At 56.7% G+C, this 20,143-nt stretch overlaps 5 protein-coding genes across 5 annotated transcripts; 3 read left to right on the forward strand and 2 right to left on the reverse strand.

Annotated features, from left to right (window-relative positions):
- Nucleotides 1-377: 377 nt before the first annotated feature.
- PG998_014247 (uncharacterized protein) lies at nt 378-986 on the forward strand (the record flags this gene model as incomplete). The annotated part of the gene is made up of 1 exon (XM_066881063.1): nt 378-986. One exon carries the CDS (start codon nt 378-380, stop codon nt 984-986), a length of 609 nt encoding a protein of 202 aa, XP_066723915.1.
- Nucleotides 987-2,964: 1,978 nt separating this feature from the next.
- On the forward strand, nt 2,965-4,071 carry PG998_014248 (uncharacterized protein; the record flags this gene model as incomplete). Its single annotated transcript, XM_066881064.1, has 1 exon — nt 2,965-4,071. One exon carries the CDS (start codon nt 2,965-2,967, stop codon nt 4,069-4,071), a length of 1,107 nt encoding a protein of 368 aa, XP_066723916.1.
- A 35-nt stretch (nt 4,072-4,106) lies between these two features.
- Nucleotides 4,107-7,932, reverse strand: PG998_014249 (uncharacterized protein; the record flags this gene model as incomplete). Its single annotated transcript, XM_066881065.1, has 7 exons — nt 4,107-5,038; nt 5,151-5,757; nt 5,816-6,027; nt 6,100-6,193; nt 6,254-7,187; nt 7,239-7,345; nt 7,552-7,932. The coding sequence occupies 7 exons, from the start codon at nt 7,930-7,932 to the stop codon at nt 4,107-4,109; spliced, it is 3,267 nt and encodes a 1,088-aa protein (XP_066723917.1).
- Nucleotides 7,933-16,854: 8,922 nt separating this feature from the next.
- Nucleotides 16,855-17,253, forward strand: PG998_014250 (uncharacterized protein; the record flags this gene model as incomplete). Its single annotated transcript, XM_066881066.1, has 1 exon — nt 16,855-17,253. The coding sequence occupies one exon, from the start codon at nt 16,855-16,857 to the stop codon at nt 17,251-17,253; it is 399 nt and encodes a 132-aa protein (XP_066723918.1).
- Nucleotides 17,254-17,288: 35 nt separating this feature from the next.
- PG998_014251 (uncharacterized protein) lies at nt 17,289-17,792 on the reverse strand (the record flags this gene model as incomplete). The annotated part of the gene is made up of 1 exon (XM_066881067.1): nt 17,289-17,792. One exon carries the CDS (start codon nt 17,790-17,792, stop codon nt 17,289-17,291), a length of 504 nt encoding a protein of 167 aa, XP_066723919.1.
- Between the last annotated feature and the right edge of the window lie 2,351 nt (nt 17,793-20,143).

The following is a 20,143-nucleotide window of genomic DNA, read 5'->3' on the forward strand; positions in this document are numbered from 1 at the left end:
TTAGAGCTGGACGAAGCGGGCGCATCGGTGGAAACCTGTGATCGAACGCGTTGGACCGTGGAGGACGAAGGCTGCAGTGCTTCATCTGTTCGAGTCCCGTTGGTTAGTGGTGGGTTGTTGCGTTGATGGTTGCGCGACAGAAGTCAGCCAGCCGCATTTGGGACCAGCAAGCCTAAGGCGACTTTGCAGTGCAGAGAGTGTTAAAGACCAACCTTCCTCGTTAGCCACGACGTCATAGGGATCTGCCTCTCGTTTTTGTCCGCGACTCATCTTGTCTTCGTTGTTTACGTGGTTATTGCCGCTGGCCGATGAAAAATTGGATGGCGAGATAAAGCCTTTCAGATTGCTAAGGATTGTGGACATCATCGATATCTAGAATGGTACTGGAATCTCGTCTACGACCAGTATCACTTTGCTCTTCCACCGTAGCTTCTCCTCTTCCGAGATTCTCCGTGGCCTCTCGCTGCTTCCCTCGAAGCCGATGTTCGCCGCCGAGTGTAGGGTCACGCCCCCGATCAGCGCCGCCGCGTTGCCGCTGGCGCCCGTCAGGAGCAGCGTCTGTTGCGCGTCCTTCAGCCGGAAAACATGTCCTTGATCGCATGGATGACGCGCGACTTGCCGGTGCCCCCTTCGCCGCCCACGTACTGGAAGTGCTGCGCGCCCTCTTCCTCCTGGAGACGCGCCCCGCGCTCGTCCAGGAACGCCGCAGGCAGCAGCAGCGCAAGCGTCTGCTGCTTGTTCAGCGTCCACGATTTCGCCAGGGCCAAGGCCACGTCCATATACGACGTGTAAGGGCCCACCACCAAGCGGATCTGGGCACCTGCGGCCCCTATCGTATCCGCCGGCCGCTGCCCGACCGCGCTGACGTGGCCCAGATCCGCCCTTGGCGATGCATCCCCTCTGCCTGCACCCTGGATGCCGGCGGTAATGTTTGCGTCCTCATTCTTCTGCGCCTTCGTGATGCCCACAACCTCTTCCCGCCCTAGCAGGCCGACTCCCCGGAGCGGCGCGTCCTGTATGTCTTGTAGCTCGGTGTAGAAGCGCCCGCCTCGGGACTTCTCTGTTACCATACCGTCCTCGCCGGTTCCTGCGCCCGACTGTTCTACAGCCTCGGCGTCTTCGCTTAGCGACCGCAACGCCGAGCTGATGGACATATCTTTAATGCTACTTCTCCTGGCAGCGCCCGACAAGACGTCGAGGAAGGCGTTCCAGTACCTGTGCCGCTCTCTGCTTTCGTCCTCCATAGTCGTACCGTCTTCCTCGGGGCCCGCCCCTCCAAGGGCCTGCGGATCCACGATCTCCTCAAAGTCCTGGTCGAAACCCCGGTGTTTCCGGTCGGCGGCGGCATCGTCTGCTGAAGCTCTCAACAAGGCGATGTTGTGTACGTGGAACCGCAGCCGGTCGCTGAGGCCTTCCTCGAATAACCGCCAGAGTACCGGTATATCGTCCACGGTCTCGGATACGAACTTCTCCCAGGGGACGAATAGGGCAAGGTGTAACACTGCATTCCTATATAGATATTAATGCCAATTCCCGCCTTTCCCCTTATTACCATTAGCAAATCTTGTAAGATACGTACCACTTGACTACCTTGTCGTCGGCCTCGTCGAATCGATCCGTAAGCCGCCCGTCGAGCAAGGGGCACGCCGCCTTCCCCGGGGCCCGGAGGTACTGCACCCAGCCAGCGCATGTCGTCGCCGTCGACGGGAAAGGGATCGCTCCAGTACGTCTCCGGCCTGTCCCTTCCTTCTTCAGAATCACAAAGGACAGGTATTCGTAAAGGCAGAGCCCCTCCAGGACCGGTCCGCGGTGCTTATATGCCTGTAGATACGGTAGTCTGATACCGTTTTGAAAGAAGTAAAGATTCTCTGCGTACGTTTCGCCGCCGAGGGCCGATACCGCTTCCCTTAAGCCAGCCCACTCCCGCGCGCAGGCCCAGTAGAGCGTGTTCAGGTGCAGCCATGTCCAATTCCGTACCTTACTAAAGTCCGTCCCGAATCCGAGCAGGTACGTGAGGACCTCGGGCTGCGAAAGCTCCCGGCTCGTAAAGATCCGGTTAGAGACCCGGAGGAGGAACGACCACGTCTCCTCCTCGACGGTACGCAGTCCTTCAGCTTCCCCGTCCGGTCGCCCTTGCTGTTTCCGGACCAGTTCAAGGAGTTCCGACGCCAGCGCGAGCCGCTTCCACATAGGCGCGTTAAGCTTCGTCGCGTAGTTGCAGATGTACCACACCAGCGCCATCCCCATCGTACGGGTAAGGATCATCGTAATGTCATGGTTGTGTCGGAGCCCGACCGCCATGCTCTGGTTGTACCGGTTCACCATCGGGTGGTTCCTCTCTACCTCGAGCAGGCCGTCCTCGGTGAAGCCCATCGTCGGCACCAACTTCCACGGCGCCCCAAACCGGCAGAGCGGCCGCCCGCGCTTTGCTCCGTCCTCCTTCAGGGCGTCCTTGAAAGAATACTTGACGCAAGTAGCGCTGTGGTGGTGCACCTGGCAGCGCGACGCTACGAAATGGGACTCCTCCTTGAACGTCGTCGAGAGCCGCGCGGCGCTCTGCGTCGCCTCGGGTGATACCACGGTCGTCTTGCTCCCTCGGTCAGCCGCCGCATTCGCAAGCCCCTCATCCAACGTCTCGGTGAAGACATCGTCAACAAAACACCGTACCTTTGCACGGTACTCCGCCTCCTGGGGATCTGCCATGTCGCGGATCAGGCCTGGCAGCGCCATGTTGGCATCGAACCATAGGAGCCCGTGCAAGTGAAGGGCGCCGCGGTCTACAGATTCCACGGCAGCTCGACCTATTTCCCCTACTACCAGCGCGCCTGGACCTACCAAGAGCGGCTGCTCTCGCCGCACAAGGTCTACTTCCACGAAACGGAGCTGCACTGGGAGTGCTCCTGCCATATCCTGCACGAGGAGCAGGTCCAGCCCGCCGAGGTCGAGAAGTACATGTACCCGAACATGTCCGCCGTGCTGGCTGGGTTCCCCGATCTCGGAGCCCTGGACGCCGTCATCGAGCGCTATAACGAGCGGGTCCTCCGGTACGACGAAGACGCTCTGCCCGCCATCTCGGGGCTGCTGACGGTGCTGAGCCGCGCGTTCCCCGGCGGGTTTCTTTACGGTATACCCGAAATGCTCTTCGAACGGGGCCTGGGATGGAAACAAGCGCTGTCGCTTACAGAACTCCGGCGGCGTTGCCCTTCGAGTCGACCAGACGGAGAAGGCCAGTCAGCATCATCGTCAACGTCTGGCCTCCCTTCATGGTTATGGATCGGTTGGCAGGGCCGAACGACCATGGGCCGCGGCGGCGAAGCGGCGCGGATCAACCACCGAAGTCACGAGATCGAGGAAACGGTGCCCGTCGCCACGTGGTATACCGGCCGCTCACCCGACAGCGACCCGTCGGAGAGGAGGGAGATCAAGTCGACGTGGTATGCGGATCGGGAGAAGCATAAAGACATCAGCCGTCCGCTTCCCCCCGGCTGGACACGCCACGAGGCCCCCAAGACCGACCACTTCGGCCAGCCGCGCCTCTATCCGGACGGGTGCGGCGAATACGTCTTCCGACACGAGGCCATGCCCGAGCCGGATCCCGAGGTCGCTTCTAGTGACAGCTGGTATTACCCGTTCCCCGTGCCCGAGGTGGACGCGCCGGGGATCATGCCGGAACAAACGCCGTATCTCTTCTGCGAGACGGTGCGGGCGTGGCTGTGGGGCCGCCAACCGGGCAATGGAAACCAAGTAAAGCTCTACGGCGGCTCGGGGGACGAGGTGGGCGAGCTTTACCTGCCCAACCGCTCGTATCTCGGCGCTTTCCCGAGGAGCTGTGGTGATGGCGAGAAGGGGTTAAAGGTGGAGCTCGTAGCGATATGTAGATCCCGAGTACACGAGTTTTCTGTAGACAAGGAGACGCGGGTCATTGGTCCCCCGGTCAGGAGGTCGGAGCGGTATACTGTTCTGTGGGTAGAGTGGGAGGGAGGGGTCGCGTACCGCCTGGCGAGCGGGTGCATGCAGGCGGAGGCCTGGGACAAGTTGGAAACTGAACAGGTGTCTCTAGTTCTCAATTAAGCTATCTGACAGGCGATGATGGATGGACCAAGCTACTACAAAACCCGATCCCCATCCCACTGCACGCCGCGGAAGAGGCCCTTAAGCGAATCGACGTCGAGGCCCCTCGCCGAGGCCGAGCTCGTCTGCTCCGCGTGCGTGAAGTCGATCAGGAAGACCTTGCCGTCCGCGGCCCGAACCAAGGCGTTGCCCTCGATGTGTAGATCCTTGTGGACCCAGCCGAGCGCGTGCATCCTCCGCAGCGCCGCCATGGCGCCTCGCGCGTCCTCCCGGCTGCCCGGGTCCAAGTCGCGCGTCGCAACGGACTCGAGGATCAGCCCGACCCGTCTCAGAGACTCCGGGTCCACCGCCGAGGCCCCGAACCGCGGCGCGATGTCGTGCCCCTCGAACGCCGCGTAGACCTCGTACTCGACGTCGCAGTCGTTGATGTTGTGGTAGCCCGTCTTGATGACCCAGGCGCCGCACTTCCATGCGGCGAGGCCGTAGGCCTTTTCGGGTTCGTCGCTGAACTCGACCTCGTAGACGGTGCCGTCGAAACCGCCGCCGACGCGCTTGCCGACGGTGAATTTCTGCAGCTCGGGCTCGTCGGTCAGGTACAGCTCCGATTCGAGGCCGGGCCCGTCGCCATCGTAGTCGCGCTTGGCGAAGGGCGAAGTGCCGTTGCGAAACAGGTCGTTGCCTTCGACGGCCATCCAGTCACGCCGTTGGACGGGGGCCGGGCCGTTCGCGGGCCCGTTGGTGCCGGGCGCGTAGGGCTGGGTATAGTCGTACGCGGGCTTCTTGCCGTTGCGCGCGTACCAGGGGTCGGACCGCAAGAGGGCGAAGCCGGGGTCATTGGGCGTGATCTCCTTGGGCAAGCACGGGTTGTCCCACAGGCCGTCGTCCTTCTTCGCCTTGTGCTCCCAGGACGAGATGGTGAACTGGGGAATGTGGGCCACGGTCACTCCGACGGTGTACTCCGTCTTGGCTATTTGCGGCGAAACATGATCAGTCAAGTCAAAATGCTGTCTCTCCTCTGGCTAATGGATGACACTTGAGGTTGGGGGGAGGTGGGTTAGGCTGGATTTGGGAGTACTTACTGGGGGCTCTGACCTTGGTCTTCGCGCCAAAGTTCTTATTCTTAGCAGCCTCATACATATCGGCATCGCTCATCGCGCCAAGAGGCGTGTCGAAGCAAATATTGCTCCACATGTGCGCCGCCCCCCCCGGTTCTGCTCCCTGGGCAGCCAGCGGACCAGCTGGTTGGGGCCTACACCGCACTGCTTCGAGTCGGTCTGACCGACCCCGCTCAGCAAGTACGTCGGCGGGTACTCGGCCCGGTCGCACAAGTTCTCCGCCCGGTACCCTGCGCTCTGCCACCCAGCGCCGACGTGCTGCCGGGCCCACGCGTCGGTGGCGACCGCCTTGAGGTCTGGCTGCGTCGCTGTCGCCATCCTCGGCCCGCACGACAGCGTCTTCCACTCCGGGTGCACCGAGATGGCAGAGCTGTAGTGCTGGCAGGCCTGGCTCCACTTGTCCGAGCAGGTGGCGGCGACGACGGTCGGCTTCGCGGTCGCGGCGTAGGAGAGGGACGTGATGGTGTAGGCGTGCGTCGTCGTCGTTCCCTTGGTGCATTCCCGGCTCGTCACGACGCCGCTTCCCTGGCGGCTGACGTTGGCGGGCGTCAACTTGCAAGCCGCCGTCTCGCTGGGGCGCTTCGAGGTCGTCGGCTTCGATTTGCTGGCGCCGGGGTTGCTTTCGTCACCCTTTTGCCGCTGCCCTTGCCGATCTTGGAGGGGACCTTGAATCCGGTGACCGAGTCCGCCACCATGTTCGGCGTGTCGAAGACGTTCTTGATATCGTCGGGGACGAGGTCCGTGTTCCCACAGGCGTTCAACCAGTTTCCGAACGCCTCGTCAGGCACTTGCGAAGCGTCGTAGACATAGTTGGCGAGCTTGGCGGCATCAACCAACATCGCTGAAACGAGATTTGTCCGATTAGTTTGGATTTTCCTATGTCAAGAAATTTGGGGATCAAGGGGGAGCGTACCCATCGGCGCGGTCACAGATTTGCTTTCTGGAATGGCATCCATTGCTATGTCGAGAACCAGTTTCAATGATGATATGATGAGGAAGCATCCAACCTGAGGGAATTGTTTATTAGTATCGCATTTGCATCTTCCAAATTTCTTCTGGAGACGTACTTCTGCAATCACGGGCAATGCCTCGATGAATGTGTCTCCGATCAGATTCAGAGCCGAATTGTCACATGTGCAATGACCCGCGGCCACCCAATAGGCTCCAGGTCCTGACTGCTTCCATGGAATAGGGTCCTTGCCCGGCCAGTATCCAACGCATGCAGAGGACGTGGTTCGATGTTCTTCCTTGGCCTTTTCGATGTCGTCCTTGCATTCTCTCGAGCAGTCCTCTGTTTTATCCGGATAGTCTTTGTAAATCAAACATAGCTTGTTATGCGTATTCAACCACTTCACGGTTCTCCCATCCGTTTCCTCTGGAGGTGGCATCCCAGCAGTCGTAGTTGGAGCCTGCGTAGGAGGAAGTGTGGTGGGTGGGGCTTCCGGGCCCGGGTCAGGCTCGTCCACCTCTCTGGGCCATGGCGTGCAGGTCGCGCCGAGGTCACCCACCTCGACCCCGACGACGTGGTAGTTCCGGACATGGATGCCGCGCGGGCACGACTTGGCCACACACATGCCGCCGGATGCGTAGGCCACGCGCTGGCCAGCGGGGTCCAGAATCTCCAGGTACTGCGCGCCTCGGTTGAGCGCCTCGGCGCTGCCGTAGTTGAGGCCGGCTTTGAGCCTGTAGACGGCGGGCGTCTCCGTGTTCCCACTCCATACCTTGAGGGTGTGGCCTGGTGCCAGGCCTTGCTTCATGACCACTGCGAAGTACACGCCCTCGACGCCCGCATCATAGTTAATTGGCTTCTCCGAGTACATGCCGTCGGGACCGATGCATTCGGTGTCCCGCGGGAAGCTCTGGTACCAGATGGCCCCCTCGGCGATCTTTCCGTCCGCGGTATTCATAGAAGCGGCTGTGGAGCCCTCTTTCCGGAAGGCATTGTTGAAAGATCGGACCAGGGGTTGCCAGCCACTACGCAGGTCTGAAGTTAGAACAACTCTACAGTTCTGGGTACCAGGTTGTAGGGGGGACGAAATGGAAAGGATCTACCTGTGATCGTAACGGTCGGGGTTCATGTACTTCCATGGCTGGTAGTCGTGGTTCTGCTCCGGCCAGATATCATCGATGTAGTGACTTTCCGGGCCATCGTTCCAGGTCTGAAATTGTACATAGTTTGAGCACACCGGTTGCTAATTGTGGCATGAGTCCCACTGAGCTAGTAAAAGGGGCCGTTCAAGCTTTTGCTCTTCCCACCCCAGCTTTCGACACATAATACGGGCACTATCACTTTTTAGAGTCTTGGCATACTCCACGGCCTCGGCAACTGGCCGAGTAGCCTCATGGCTTGGTCGACGCACCGGACGCGCCTCTTCCAATCGGCACCCATCTTGAGAAGAAGCCGAATGGTCTCAGGTGAGATGGTCAACGAGACTATGCCGCGAACCAAAGGAGTATGGCACTGGCTGCCGCCGTCGATATGCATGCCGTTTTTTGCGAGCCACTTAATGACCTCAGTTCTGTTGAATTCTGTGGCGAGATGCAGCGCATTATACACTGAGTCTGGAGTAATAGGCTGTGCGCCATTTGCTAATAGCTGCAGCGCTGTCTCCTGGTGCCCGAGTGTAATCGAAGTAAGCAAAAGTGACCAGCTTTTCCCAGTGCCGGCGTGTACATCCCCAAAGAATTTGTCTCGTTGGTTCTCAAGGATGGAAGATAACACTTTGTCTCGAGGGCTAGAGTACATAGCTGCGAAATCGATAGTGGTAAAAGGAAACTGCCGGACTTCCTTGTAGGTCTGGCCATTATATAGGGAGTTTTGAATATGGCATATCTCAATTCTGAAATTCTGAGTATTGTGGTAACAGGGTAGAGAATCCCAGAATAAACTCTGAGCTTTCTTTGACACGCAGCAAAGGCTTACGATGCTCGGGTGGGGTAAATAATTTGCGATTGCCAAAGCAAGCTCAAGAGGGAGCTTTTCCATATTGCCAAAGAAAGAGAGAGGGTCGGGTAGAATAGAAAAGAAAAAGGGCGGGGGGGGGGACTGAGAAAAAAAAACAAAGACAAGCGTAGAAAAAGAGCGCAGGGGAGACAATATATACATACATACAATTTATTAACGCCCGGGCGGCGAAGCCGAAAGGGCAACTATCGCTAATCTATAGTACATTCTTAAGTTGTTTCCTTGTCACCCAAAGCCCCTACACACTCCATTTTCGGCTCATGTCACTCCTTTTCCGTCAGTACTTTCCTAGATGATCCCGTGTGTTAGTAGCGTTCCCTAGCAAGCCAGCTTGAAGGCCCTTCTTCAAGTGTTCAGCATCCTATCCTCGGCAGCTGAAGCGGCGCCTGCTGTGTGAGGCGCGGGGTGGTTAGTATTATTTTAGTATTATTTTAGTGAGAAGACTGGTATGTGTCCAGTCGGCCTGTCGCTATGGCAAATCGTATAGTTGCTCGAACGGCCTCCATGTCGGGAGACCAAAACCTGTCGTCCGATGGTGATTTGCCGCCTAAGTAGAAGGATGAATTACTTCTGTGCGTATCTGTGCACTGGAGCATCTCTGTCCGGTATGCTGTCCATCTGCTGCATCGGAAGAGGAAGTGTTCTACTGTCTCTCTTGCTTGTCCGCAGTCGCACTGGTCTGTCGATGCCGCCTCGATTCGATAGAGATATGCGTTCAGTCGAGCCATCCCTGTCCGGAGCTGGGCCAGGACGCTGGCTTCTTTCCACGAGAGACGATCGTATAACTGTCGTGTGTGTTTTCCTGGTAGAGCTGTGTCGATCTTTTTTGGAGTATCTCCCGACGTGTTCCGGCAGGCTTGCATTCGCTTCCCGCTTAGTCCGCGCCACGTTCAGTATCGTCGACTTGGCTCCGGGGGTCTCTACCCCTGGATGCGCGCCTAGCTGCGTCGTGCTTTTGGCCTCCCTCTTCGCTCGATCCATAAGTTGATTTTCCTCGCCCGTCGGTAACCAGGCGATAGTTATGCTGTTTCCTTCCCTTCTGAGCTCTTGAATGGCTTTATAGGCTTGGCAGACATGTCGCTGTCCAGACTGTTGGCGTGGTTTCCTCAGTGTGAACACCGCGGCTCTATTCCTCGTGAATAACAGGATATTCCGGTAGCGAAGCTTCGGTAGTGAGTGCAGCATGTCTGCAATAGCCGCTAGTTCTCCCGTGAACGGGTTTTGCTCTTCTCTTGCGCCGAGAGTGACAGCACGGGTCTCGCACATAGGGCTCGTTCTCGTGGACGTCCTTATTTCGACGGCTCCCCCGTATCCTACGAGACCGTTCCTTGCTGAGCTGCTCACGGCGATGCGTGCCGTCCAGTCCGGGGCTGTGCTCGGCACCCCCTCTGGCTCGTCTGTCACCGTCGGTACCCGGCTCACCCATGGTGCCAGCGCGTACGGCTGAATGGTTTCGAGTTTCTCCATAGGCATGTCCTTTAATACGTCCGCCACATGGTAGAATGGCGACCGGTGGTATCTCCTGAATTTCCGTATCCGCGCTGTACTGCTGCGAAGGGGGTTTGTCGGGGGAGGGTGTGAATGTCCGCCCACATCTTGATCGCCCTTCTCCAGAACCGATCCTGTGTCGTGGGAATGTGTGCCTCTGCTTCTGCCACGCTTGTCGCCACTGTCATGAACGTCCCGACGATTGCCTGGGCCCCTATTTTCTGGATTCGATTCACAGGCACCGCCGCTTTGTACCTGCATTCGTGCATCCACACGTTCGACGCGTAGTCTACCACTGGCGCCACCGTGGCCGTGAAGAGCTGTCGTGCCGTGGCTGGGGACAGTCCTTTCAACCGTCTCAGTTCTATCACGGCCTCTACCCCTTGGTTGCGGCCCGGGCAATGTGTTCTTTGTATTTCAGCTTGGCGTCCATAATGACCCCGAGGATCTTGACATGGCTTTTGGGTTGAACACTTTGTCCTTTGATGGTGAAGGGTGTCGAATCGGTCTTGTACGACTTGCGGGCAAAGTGGATGATGGCTGTCTTATCCGCTTCGAACGTCGCACCACTTCTCCTCTCCCATGCGAGGGCGTCGTTGATGATGGCTTCTATCCCTTCGCGGTTGCTTTCCGCCGTCGGGCCTGTGACCCAAGCTGTAAAGTCGTCTACAAAGGCGATAGCACCCCCGTAGCAGTCGATCCGCCGCTGTACCAGATCCGCATTAAAGAAGAGGAACAGAATCGGAGACAGGGGAGACCCTTGGGGCAAGCCGGCCTGTGGTAGGCTTCGTCTTTCGGACGTGAGAATCGTCGCCGTACGACCTGAGCAGAAAGCGCGGATCCAACGGAGCAATGGGTCCGGTATTCCTCGAGCTTTCATCCTTTGGAGAAGCCTGACGTTGAATACCCCGTTGTACGCCCCTTTGACGTCGAAGCTCACGAGGCTGAGAACCTTACGGCCTCGCCAGGCAGCGTAGACTTGTTCTTGTAGGAGCATGAGCGCCTGTTCTGCCGATCGTCGTTTCCGGGCGCCGAAGTGGTTCGTTGGGAGGAGCCCAAACGTCTCGACTAGGTACGAGATCCTCTCCGCAATGACTGACTCCATCACCTTCCCGAGTGTTGATAGCAGCGAGATCGGGCGCCAGGCTTTCGCTATAGTATAGTCTTCTTTGCCCGGCTTTTTGAGCGGTATGATCTTCGCATGGCGCCATTGGGTTGGTAGCTTTCCTTCCTCCAACGACGTACGAAACAGCGTTAACACCCGTTGCTTGACCACCGGCCACACTTCCTTCCAGACAGCTACCGGCAGGCCGTCCTCCCCGGGTGCTTTCCAGGACTTGGCTGCGAACAGCTGTCGTTCTATCTCTTCCATCGTGATAGCGCGCATCTCGATGGGCGCCCTCTGCGGGCGGTCCCCTTCGTCGGCAATCTCGCCCGGAAGCGGAGGAAAGAACTTGGCAAGTAGTTCTTCCGCCTGCTCCGTATGGTTGGAGGTGCTCGTCCCATCTGCCCGCACGAGTTGGGGGACTTTTCCAAATGCCGTGTCGTCGCCCGCTTTGAGGTATTTTGCTGCCTTCCAGATGTTGTCGTTGTCGGCGAGGAACTCGTTCCAGTGCTTCTTCTTTTGCTGCCGGATGGCATCGCGGTACTGTTTTGCGGCACCTTTCGCCGTTAGATCTAGGTCGCTCCTGGTGCATCCTGCCCTCCTCTCGGCCCGGGCTCGGTTTCTCCAGTACGTGTGAATGCGCCGGAGTTGTGTTAGGTCCGTTGTCCACCATCGTTTCGCGTACGGCGATGGCTTGGCTTTGGGGGTCAGTGCGTGCACTGCTTCCAGGACGACTCCCATCAGCCGGTCAGTCTGTTGTTGGACCGTGCCGCCCGTGGGCGTCGTAGCCAATGCCGCTGCGATCCGGGTGTTGATGTCCTTCCATGGGGCGTTCTTAAAGAGAAGTCGTTCTTGGCCCGCAGGCACTGGTGTGGTCGTCTCGAAGACCGTCTCGATGGTCCTGTGGTCCGACCCATGTTCCGTCTCGAGCACCTTGCACTTGACTAGAGAATCTTTCATCTCCTCCGATGCTAGGACGAGGTCGATGGTCGTGCTGTAGGCTCCGCCACTCCACGTTTTCGTGCCCCGCGGGAGCAGACTGCTAAGGCCGAATTCGGCCATGAAATGGCCCGGAAAACCCACTCCTTTCGGGAAGCCACCCGGTCAGCCATGGCGATGCCATGACCCCGTAAGCCTTATGCTCCATTCGGAGACCTTCCCACAGGAGTGCAGCAGCCCCGGCCAAAAGGCTGCAACGGTGCCGCCCCGTATCTGGTACGAGCCATGCGGTCATGCTTTCCGAGTTTGCACCTTAAGCCGGCCGCAACGGGCAGTAAGCCCCCCCGTCTCGTAAGCCGACCGACATGCGCATCCGTCCTCTCCGGCTACTGCGATATCTCCGCAGGTCTCAGTGTTGTCTTGGAGCAGCGGCGACACCACGGCGCCCGCAAGCGCCGGCCCTAGTGCGAGTAGGGACCACTCCTCAAACTGCCCTCTAGTCATATCACAGCACCACGGCCCACCGGCAACCCTGGGCACGACCCCAGGTCCGGCTTCCCGTTACCATGTACCGTCTCCGGTACACGGCCGACCATGTCTTGCAGAATAGAGACGCAGAGTGACCACCACGCCGGCATGATCACCCGCACTCTATCTACTAACCAAACCAGCTTCTGCCATATGATGTTTAGATGCGGTGCGCTGTGTCCTCCGGGACGTATCGCCGGTAGCGGGCTTTGCTCCTCGCGCGCGCGTCCAACGTATACGCGGGTGGTTCGGTCTCTCTGTGGCAACTCGCTTAACAGATCCGGCAACCACCTGCTCCCTTCGGTCTTAACAACTTCCATTACATCGGAACAGAGCACGTAGGCTTCTCCTGAGCCCTCGAGGCGCCAGCGCTTCAACCCCTTTGGGCCACCTCACGCCGCGCCTTCCCAGAGCCAGACTGGTTCGAGGGTGTCCTGTCTCAGTCGCCAAAACGGCTCCGAGTCGGATGGTTTTCTTACGCCAGTATCCCTCTTGCAGCTTGTTGGCTTCGCTCACGATGTGTCTGAGCGCGTTGGTGGGGTACCCCGCAGTTGCTGAAAACTCTGCGCAACAGCCAAACCACCACCGCGCGACGTGCACCCATCGCAGCTACTGACGCCGGACACCACGAGAAGGTCTGCTGCTTCGTCCTATTGCCCTTTCGAGCAGCATCCAGTGTGCTCACCGGAGGCGAGACAATATATAGCTTGTTGATAAAACAGTAGTGGGCAGCGGCTGAAAGGAAGTTGCGCGAAAGCTGCCGTGTGAACCATGGAACCAACGATAGGCTAAGCCATGCAGACCATGAGCTGACAGCGTACGTGCTCTTTGATTCAATCAGGGGATTAACCAACGCGCACCTTCCACATTTAGCACGATGGCCACCCAGCCGCGTGCATTTATGGCCAACTAATCCTCACGTATGGGCAACCCGCACAAAGTGAAAATAAGTGGCTCGGCCAGTCGACACGATGTTTAGTTAGCGAACAACCAGCGCGTGCGTCTGTTAAAGTGGCTCGCGAGTTTGACAGCGGAAGCAGATGCTGACCGAGAAACCACAGCTGTCAATTGAGAGACGTCAGGCGGCGGAACTTGTAATGAGGCGTATAGATATACAATCCACGTCCACGTCATGTGCATTTTGGTTCGGTTACCAACATTTGTTGAAGAGTCGGTTTGCAGTGATGCACCAATGCAAGCGGACGCCATTATCGGCTACCTTAAGCAAGAAGAATTAGAGATGGCTCCATCTGCTGACTCAAGATATTATGTGATCCATAAGTGTATATAGAAGCCTATTTCCACCCTGTATAAGGAAAGGTATGCCTGTTGGACAACTAGCGGCGGGTAGGGGGTGGCTATGCTATGCTCATCAACCAGTGCGCTATCATGATAGTGTTCTCGCGACTTCTGTCCTCTACCTGCTAGTGGCATTATCCCCATTTCAGCCTATGCCCAGAGCCCACCGGCGTCTCATTTTACCATCCCCAAAGACCAACAGCCTGCTCCAGTCGCTCCCACCATCGATCTCGCGCTAGACCAACCTTGGGGTACTATCAGCGAACCCTGTCAGCAGACCTTTTTGCTGCATGACTTTGGTAACGCTGACGGAGAAGATGATCCCTTGGGGTACCAACCAGAGCAAGCTGTCCCGATTGGGAGTGACCTAACACCCAAGCCGACATTTGTGGGTTTCATTGGTTCGGTGATGGACGCTTTGGTCCTTTTGAGGGTTGCTTGAATGGCACGAAAGCCGCCGTCTCTCGAAACGCACGCAAGGATGAGCTGCCTGACCTGATACGCAGCGGCAACGTCTTTGTCTACCAAGATAATTCCAGTAAAATATACCAATGGAGAGACGGGTTGTCTTGGCACAAGGTTCTTCAACCCTACAATCGCAACAAGTTCGGAATTTACCGCGAATCAGTGGAGCAAGCTGGCTGTGGTGATACCAAGAAGGGTGGCTTGATCAAGAGGGTATTGAAAGTGAATCATAGAGGCATTCAACACTCCTTGGTCTCATACTGCATGGAAGATATGGAGAACAAGCTACCCAGGCCTTTCGAGCACTTGGGGATCACGCCGCGGGACGGACTCATCTCAGACGGAGGTGGGCAGAGCGCCGTTATGGAACGAATATCTACACCGAGCTATAAGAAACCCCAAAAGCGGGGATGGACAACCCCGAGTGAGAAAAGGAGTGTATGCCAATACATTGAAGATAATCCAATGTGTAGGCAAACGGACATCGCTGCTAAGTTTGGTATATTGAGGAGGTAAGCGCCGCACTCCAGTTCATGCAATTATATGAATCTAACTCCTACACAGCGCGCTCACGAGAATTTTGCAACAGAAAAATTGTTGGTTGTCGTATCAAGAGGAAGGGACATAAGAAGTGCCTTTTGATAATTGCTGCCCATAGTGTATAGTAATGACGGAGAAGTTCGCATCGATCGACATAACAACCTGCCTGAAGAATAATGCGTGCGTTAGACGACATCTTCAAGGACCAGGAAAGACAGGCCGTGGTGGTCACACACAACCACTCAGCTCCGCAGCTCACACTGCCAGTCAACCCTGGGGGACTCGACTGCTGCTGCGATCTCCAATTGTTCTATATCTTTAGTCTGCTTTTTATGTGCGTACTTTCCGGATCCTAGGAGAAGTCAGAGATACGTGGATCTGATGGATCCCACAAGCTCACTTCTCCCGTCACTCCATAATCTATAATACGATTTCCATACGGGCCTCATACAGCTTCGCTGCGCTTTTTCCGTCTGTGCATGCACATGCAAGCAACTGTGTGCCTAGTACCCCGTCAGATAATGAGCCATGCATGTGCACCTTGAAGTAAACAGGTGTACCAAGGCAGCCTGCTGGCGCCATCGCAGCAAACAATCGGAAGCAAACATAGCTTTACCTAACCTTAACTGGATCATGGCGCATGGAGGCTGCATGAGGCACCTCCATGAGGGCAAAGCCTTTTGCTCGATGCTTTTGCTGAGAAACCATCGCCCATTCACATGCCATCCATACGCGGAATGCGGCGGCGGCCACCAGAAGAATGGTGCTCCCGCGGTGGGCATGGGCACCTGCGATGATGACGCCCCCAATGAAGGACCCCAAAGTCATCGGCAAACCCACAGCGAGCCGGAGCAGATAGAAGGGTCCACATGACGACGGCCAGACACTGCTCATCCAGAGCCACTAGAAGCGTTAGTATTGGTGGTTCTCTCTAGCATTCGGCTCATGTACCAGACTCGTCATGCTGACTGCTACGATGGAACCAAGCAGATACACGGTCCAGATCTGGTATCGACGGCAACTGTAAGCGTAGCAAAAAGGATGACGACCGTGAGGGACAGGACGATCTGACCGACCGAAAGCAACAACAGCTCGAGGCGGAACTTCACACAGAGCAGCTGGCAGGCCTTCAGCGGTTGTTTGGCTCGCCTCTGTGTAGACAAGACGCCGAACGTGCGGAGAAGCGTGGCCAGTACACTCAGGCCGGAAGGAACAAAGCGCAAGTCGTAGAGAGGGCTCATCGCGGCTGCGAGCTATTTGCAGCTGGGTAGTGTTGGATAGGTGGGAGGCAGGAAGGGCGTAGCAGAGCCGATGAGAGCTTCGGGCTTCCGTACTTGTATTGGGCCAGACTTACGAAGATCCGGACCGCTCTAGGTCGAGGCACGCGCTAGGGGTTGGTGATGGTGCCTGGAAGCACACTGATAGGTGGGAAATCGTATCTACCTTGCTGCAGTCGGTCGTGGCGACTCTGCCCAGTTCGAGACGACGAGGTATGACGAACGACTGCTATTTTTCTGCCGGAAGTCAACTTGGCGTCAAGCGTACACTACGCCATACCTGCACAGTAGGTGTAGAAGGGGAAAGCTACCTACGCACCGCCAGCACGTCATGGCTTCGTGCGACAGCGTTGGGAGTCGACCGTGTACGAGCACAGCATCACCAACGCTGCCACATTCTACGAGCTAACGTGTGTTCAAGAAATTTGTCTCCTCTTTCGGATGGCTGAGGCATGCATGGTAGATAGCAGCCCTCAGACCCGCTTTATCTCACCTTATATTTCGGCCTCATAAGAAATGAACGGCACTGATCTTGACACCCACAGCGATAACAGTTTAGGTCATAGGCCAACAATAATACGGTCCTGGTCAAGTCACGTCGTCCAGTGTACGATACAAGATATCGAGGGAGGCCTCCATGGGAGAAAGACGATGGATGGTTACGACCAGAAGCAGGCCTCTAAGTCGACCAACAGGAAACCGCCTCACAATCGGATGTGAATTCCCGCAGTCCTCGGTAGCACTCAATGATGGACCTGCCCGGCACATCCAGAAACCATATAAATCCGTCTACCCTTCATCAGATAGAATCCTTCTTTCCTTTCTTTCTTCACTTTCTCAACCACAAGACCCCACGATAATGTGCACCGCCGAAAACATCACCACCAACCTTCTTCCTTGGAGCGGACCTCTTTGCGGGGTAATTAGACTTCAGGAGTCTTTTGGTAAAGTGATCACCGCTAGGGGCGCATCTCTGCTAGCGATCCCCGACGGCATCCGCCCCTCAGCCAAGGTTGGACAAAGTACCGTATCAGCTGGAGACCGTTCGGATCGTGAGATGGTATGGCTCCGGACTCGGCCGCCTCGTCGCTTTCGTCCGGGGTGTGCGGCACCGCCGCAGGCAGCCGGGGGTGCGGCCGCTGTCGCGGCGTCGCCTACTGTGGCAAGGCCCACCAGAGGCAGGACTGGCCGGCCCATAAGGCTGTCTGTAGACCGCCTGCGGGCCGTGCCGGGCCGGGCCCTGCTACCGCCGGTGGTGCCTACGATGCCGCCGCCAGCCGCGGGGGAGAAGCGGACGGAGAGGCTAGGACCGCTGGCAGCGACCAAAACGGCAAAGCTGGCACGGGGACTACGACCACTCTGACCTATAGCACGGTAGTTAATACGGCGGCGCCGGGGGTCGCCCCGCGGTATGAGGAGTTTAGCCGCGACGAGGTTCTTCGCTATTTATTACGGAGCTAAGCGCCCCTGGCTGCAGGCCGTGGCGTGGTTCGCCGCTACCAGAGCGTTGTGTCCTCGCCCGCCTCTCCTGCCGCCGAAGCTTCCTCTGTTGCGTCCCACGCCGCGAACCAGCTCCTCTGCCCGTGCTCTCGTCGGAAGCGCGCGCTCGTCTCGCGCCCCTGCCTCTCCAGCCGTGCTACCGCCTCCCGCATGTCACTGTCCAGCACGTTCTTCGGCTCTATAAAGTCCAACTGCGCCGGCTCCTGGAACAGGTAGATGCCCTCCCACCGCGTCGCCTGCGAGAGCTGTACGTACAGGCTCATGAAGCTTGACCGTGTCCCCTCGCCCTGTCCGGTTTCGGGCTTGCTCCCCTTCAGGTTGAGGAGCACGTTTGCGAACTGCTTCCCCTGGCTCTTCTGGTCCGTCATGGCGAAGGCGGGCGTGCACAGCGGCCTCGTGCGGTGCGTCACCCACCGGAAGCCCGGCTTGCCGCGCGATCGCGGGCCGCCCTTGCCCCGCATGGAGTCGGGGATCGCCACCGTCTTGCTCGGGAGCAGCATCGTCACCGAGGGTAGACCCGGTATAGCCAGGTCGGCGATAGCGTCCGACTGCAGGACGACCAACGATGGGATTTTTCTATTCCTTTCCCTCTAGCTCGTCCGTCGGTAGGTCGCTAGATCAATTTGATCTTTTGCACACCATGTGCCCTAAGCCACCGATTTATTTCGGTTCTTGAAAAGGCTGGACCTGGAACTGACTTGTAGTAGCCGACTCGGCGGAAAGTCATTTCCAAAACCTTTTCGAGAATGAGCCCTTGTGAATGCCCTGGAATCAGCTCCACCACTTCCAAACAGTACAGTGGCTGGCCACCCAGCAACTTTATCTCGAAATCCCACTTCACGTCCATATCTACGATCTGGTCCAAATCCCCCTAGTTCTTTCCACATAAACGAAGCGCCTGCCCAAAGCACATGCCCTATAGACCCTTTAACTACCAGGTATCCTTCCGTCACCATACCAAATGGTGCACCCTCTGACTTAAGAGATACATGGCATTCCTCTATACATAAACTTCCTGAATCCGTTAGCGGCTCGTTAAAGAAATCCCCGTGACTTATCCCTTTGGGTGCTAACTGCCACGACCAAGTGGGGTACGTATGGTCTGCTGTTGGCTGTGAGGCACATGTATGCTCTTTTCCGTCTGGCGAGATATACCAGAGTAGCATTCGGGGCAACATTGGCTTCCATAATCCGGCAGCATAATCACCCAATTGGTAACCAAGTTTCAGCCACAATTCATCCGCTACAGCTGAAATGGCAGGGAGCCGGTCTTCCCACTTCGAGATGGAACGCGAGGTGTATTCCTCGATCAAGTCTCTCCACTCCTTTGATAATTGCTGGTCATGTACCGTGCTGAAATCATGCGATGCCGGGGTAGAAGCACCCCCATCTACTTGAATGCAATTATGTTGTCCACATCTCCAAGCCAATTGTCCTGAGCCAAACCTCAGGAGGCGTCGAGCAAGTCTGTGTTCTTGCATTGTCCATGCAATGGCTAGCAGTGCGGAGCTAACACTGAGCGGATCAGCCATTGGCTCAGCTTCAAGCTTACTCTAGAAACAATAGTAGACCTTCCGTTCACTACTCACAACACGAGACCGTCCATAATGCTGCCTACATAGAATCACTTATGGCACTTATGGTCAGTATCGTAGAATTAACACGTTAATGGATAGAACCCTGTACCAAAAGACATTCAAGCAGGAGTCGCAGGAGGGGAACCGGAGCGTCGATGGCACCGATCCCCGCTTTTTAATGCAATACGTCGGCTTGCACTACAATTGCCCCTCATTCCTTGTCGTCTTTTTACTCAGCGCCAGTCGATCAACAAGTGTTCCGCAGGAGAATCCTTTCGATATAGTGCCCTGAGCCAAACGCTTCATGTTTGAATTGGTTTGAATTCCGAACGTTGAGGGAACAAATTCCAGTGAGTTATCTACGGTAACAAACGAGGTCGAGGACTTCCAAGCAAGTTGAGAAGTTAGTGGATGTATGTATCATCTACCGAACACGGTACGAACCAGATGCTGGTAGTAATGCTAGTTTTAGCAATGCTGACTGAGCCGCCTACGGCGCCCTGAATACTGATTCTCTTAGCGAAGAACCTTAGGTGTATGTACACCAATGGAACGGAGAGGCCTCTGGCTTCATGTGCCCAATTTTCTCCAGCTAGCATTGGATTGGACTGGGCATTGTAAGGCAGCAGAGGAGGTTGGTCGAAGTGTCAGCCCCGCCTTATGTGGCAGGGATGACATATGAATAGTCTGTGCTCTTGCAGTATGTTGAGCTCCTGATATGAATAGAAATCGAAACAAAGCCTTTCTTCTCTGGGATACAGAATCTACGTACGCGGCAGCCTTACCGTCGCAGGCATTCCCGGGCTGTTGCCGCGCTTGACCGGTCCCGCTCATGGTATGCACACGTTTCCTATGCGTGTGTGAATGGGTGTTGGGACTCGTGGGATTGGGAATGGCCGCACGAAAATTACGACACAATCAAAATGAGTTAGTGATCTCCCTCCGGTAAACTTCGTGCGGCGAATTGAAGCAGAGCCCAAAAAAACCTATGGACGGAGTGGATGACGTGTTCCGGAGTCGAATAGCTGTGATGAACTCCCAATGCGGGTTTCTATGGAGGTGAGATGACTTGCCCTTCAAAGCAATTCGTTTGGTCGGAGTACAAGACTTAAAAACTCCGCCTCGGAGTGGGGGTATAGGCTTGCCCGCCGCCAACGAAAATAGAGTGTAGTAATCCACTAATTCTGCAGCTTATTGGGTCATGTCCTATGGAAGTCGTTGGTGTTTCCATAAACTGCTCTGTAGCGCATCCATCAAGTGTCATATTCTGCGGC

This window comes from Apiospora kogelbergensis (assembly GCF_038363985.1).
Source record: "Apiospora kogelbergensis strain CBS 113332 chromosome Unknown utg000010l_segment0_segment0, whole genome shotgun sequence".
Lineage (NCBI taxonomy): Eukaryota > Fungi > Ascomycota > Sordariomycetes > Amphisphaeriales > Apiosporaceae > Apiospora > Apiospora kogelbergensis.